We start from the raw sequence: 3,310 nt of genomic DNA, 5'->3' as shown, positions 1-3,310 counted from the left end.
CCTTGACCATACATAACCATAGCCATATCCTTAATATCCATAAAGTCACCCACCACCGCACTGCACTGTCTTACTCAGAACCCACCTCATCCCTTTTCCGCTGCGATGAATTCAACCATCCGAACGCCGACGCCCCGCCCACAGGGTTCGCCGAGCGAGACTTACCGGACAACGGCCCCGCACCACCTCCATCGCTCGAAGAGGATTTCCCCGAGCCAGTACCATTCACGGATGGCAGCGCAGGATGGGATGAAGATGTTGTCATATGATCGTGCCCCTCGCCGCTGGCGCTCGTGTTGATACGGTGTTGTTCTGTGGGGGAACGGAAGTCATTGGCGACGCCAGACGGGGCAGTTCCTGCGGCAGAAGTTATAGTTGTGGCCGTGGCTGTAGTTGTGGCTACAGAGGTACCAGGAGCGCCGGAGGACGCCTGTTTCGACAGCGTGCTCACGGACGAGGCCGGTTTAGTCGGTTTCAGGATCTTCATATTTCGCGTTCGTGTGGAACGCTGGTAAGCGGACATGAAAGGACTATTGGAGCTGCTGTGGATACTTGGCCCCGTAAATGTTGTGGACGCTCCCGTTGTTCCCGTATTATCCCCCTTACTGCCAGTCGTATCGCGGCGCCAGGGTCCCCAAACGCCGCTACCTTCTGCTTTCGCAGATGAGGTCGATGTGCCCGTAGAGGCGCGTTCACCCGTGCTGGATTTGGGACGGCGCGGGTCTGGGCTTCTATTACTATTATCTGTGGGGTCGTCGGCGAAATGGCGCGAGGGGGAACGGGTTTGTGTTCGTCCTGAGATGTCGAAGGAGTCTGATGAGTTGCGAGCAGGTAGGGAAGCGGATGTATCGGCTTTGTTCGGGAATGTGCTATTATCATGGGCTACAGAAGCTGGAGGTTCACGCTCAGTGCCGGCCTGGTCCCCATTGGTCGTTGGGAAACCATTTCGCTTGTCATCGACAGCTCCATTGTACTGTGCCGATCTTAGTGCAAGAGTGGCCTCAGGACCAGTAGCTAAATTTCTAAACGTAGAATCATCCTCCGGGCGAACCAAAGGTATTGAGATTTTGTTGCGCTCGTCGTCAACAATGAGCATCTTATCTTGCGAGAATAGAATGTCCGCGTTGTGTGCACGGAGGACGTCGCTGCCCAGGACGATCTGGATGCTTTTGTCACCCAAACCTGCGCCACGAATGACAAATCGAACCGTCAACGCGGGCAGCTGAGGGACTGGGCTCCCGCCGCGAGACGACGGCTGATAGACACTAGCCTCGGGGAGATAGACTGGAAGTTTGATGATACGCACGCCATTCTCCTCGGCCGCCTCTTCCTCAAGCCCTAGTTTCCGCACCATTTGATCGCTAATGGCTGAGCGGTACGATCCCGTACACACCACAGCGTAAAGCAGTGAGTCATTGGAAAAATTTGTCGTAAGCCAGCAACGAATGATGCAAGGAGAGGGACCTAAAATGAACAGTCCGGGCGGTGGTGGCAAAGGGGCATTGCTGGTAGACGAAGGTCCATTTCCACCACCAAGCAAACGAGATGCTTCTAGCCCCATGCTATTGGTGCGCATGGAATGGTGAGATTGGCCAGAAGAGCTCTGTTTCCCGTCAGATCGATGAGAAAGCGACCGCTCTGTCAGGGGATGGCTTCCCAGCCCGCTGCCAGTCCTCAATGGGAGGAACTCCGTCGCTGATCTGTTTGCTAGGTTATAATACATCGAACTCTCGTCGAATCGCACACTATTTGCACGTGAAGCTCCACGGCGAGGTTCGTCCTCGTTTTCCATATGCAGCACTCCCGTCAGCCCATGCTGGTGTGTTTGATCAAAACCTTTGAAAGGCTCAGCAGTCGGATTAAAGGATGATTCTAGATCCAATGATAACGTTAGCAACAGCATTCATTTCCAAACAGGGCTTAAAAATTTACGCCGTACTGCATTTCTCACGTACGGTTTCAATCAAAATGGTGACTTACCTTGATGGTGCGGGGTGCCAATAGGTCCGGGGAATGGAGATAACGGACCCCAAACACTCTTCATCCTCGCATCGTCGTCCCGACGCCGTTCCAGCCTAGATATCCGCTCTCCGTGTTCGAGCTGGGCCGCAAAGAGGTCTTTCACTTCCTCTTTAATGCGCCAGATGTCTTCTCTTGATGCAAACGGGTACTGCGCGTCCATCCCCGATAACCATTCACGGCGTAGCAAAGTCCACACCAGCGTAGGAAATTGCTCTTGGGAGCGGCGTAACAGTTATGCGTTATGCTGGGACAAAGGGTGAAACGGGAAAGGAGGAAGAAAAGCGACCGCGAACAACGCCTACTCCTCAAAGCAAGCATCCGTAGACGGCTCCACAGTAAAAGCGCAGGGAGCAAACAGGTAGCTGTTGTAAAAATAACGACCCTATCGATGCACCTGAGATCGAAAACAAATGGACCTCCCGTTGAAATAACCCTTCCAGTAAGAGAACACAAAAAAGAAGAAAAGAAAGAAAGGAAGAAACTGAAAAGAAAAGAGCAAGGGAAAGAGAGGGGGGAAAAAGTAACTACCAACACAAAAGTAATCCTTGTAAACTGTTCGTTTTCGTTAAATGATTCCCGAACTTTTTATTTTTTCCCCTTTTTTTTAGGGAAGTATGTGATAATAATATCCCTTCCTCACAATTTCTTTCCCCTCTCTTCCTGTTAACCTGCGTATTTATCTCAACCCCGTCTGCCAATATAATATTTTTGAGCCTCCAGCACAGGGACCTCTCTTCTCCCTTGATCAAAAAAAAGAGGAAAGAAGAAGAAAGATAAATCTGATAACAGTTTGCTGTAATGTCAACGCGTTAACAGGTCACACCTGTTGCCTCCCACCAGGGCCAGGCTCTGCGACAAGGCCTGAACAGGCCTCCGCCCACCCAGATGGTATGTATATAGAATCTGCCAGGGTATCGAATAGAAGCACACGGGGCCCGCTAGATTATCGTATGTAGATCTTGATAGTCGGTCCAACGGGAGCAGATGAAATTCTAGCACCTTGGGACGAGGGGTTTGGGGGATGGGGAACGCCGCGAGGTCCTTGTTGTAGTTGTTACTGTCGAAGGCTGAGGCGGAGAAAGGGTTTGTGTATACTGGGTAGCGAGGGTAAAGTGGGAGGCGATGGGATGGCGGGCAGGGAGAGAACAAGGGGAAGTTTGGTTATCAGTGTACGGGAGAAGAAGGCTTCTGTTTCTCTCTCTCTCTCTCTCTCTCTCTCTCTCTATCTCTCTCTCTCTCTTTCTCTCTAATTCCGTTTCACTGGGAAAAGAACGTTGTAGCGGTGGAG

General features: G+C 51.7%; 1 protein-coding gene across 1 annotated transcript; it reads right to left on the bottom strand.

Annotated features, from left to right (window-relative positions):
* Window positions 1-70: 70 nt before the first annotated feature.
* Window positions 71-2,182, bottom strand: HCAG_07307 (predicted protein; the record flags this gene model as incomplete). The annotated part of the gene is made up of 2 exons (XM_001537835.1): window positions 71-1,872; window positions 1,981-2,182. 2 exons carry the CDS (start codon window positions 2,180-2,182, stop codon window positions 71-73), a joined length of 2,004 nt encoding a protein of 667 aa, XP_001537885.1.
* Between the last annotated feature and the right edge of the window lie 1,128 nt (window positions 2,183-3,310).

The sequence above is a fragment of the Histoplasma capsulatum genome, genomic scaffold (assembly GCF_000149585.1).
Source record: "Histoplasma capsulatum NAm1 scaffold_8 genomic scaffold, whole genome shotgun sequence".
Classification (NCBI taxonomy): Eukaryota; Fungi; Ascomycota; class Eurotiomycetes; order Onygenales; family Ajellomycetaceae; genus Histoplasma; species Histoplasma mississippiense.
The sequence above is the reverse complement of the archived record's forward strand: the minus strand, read 5'-3'. Positions and strand labels throughout refer to the sequence as shown.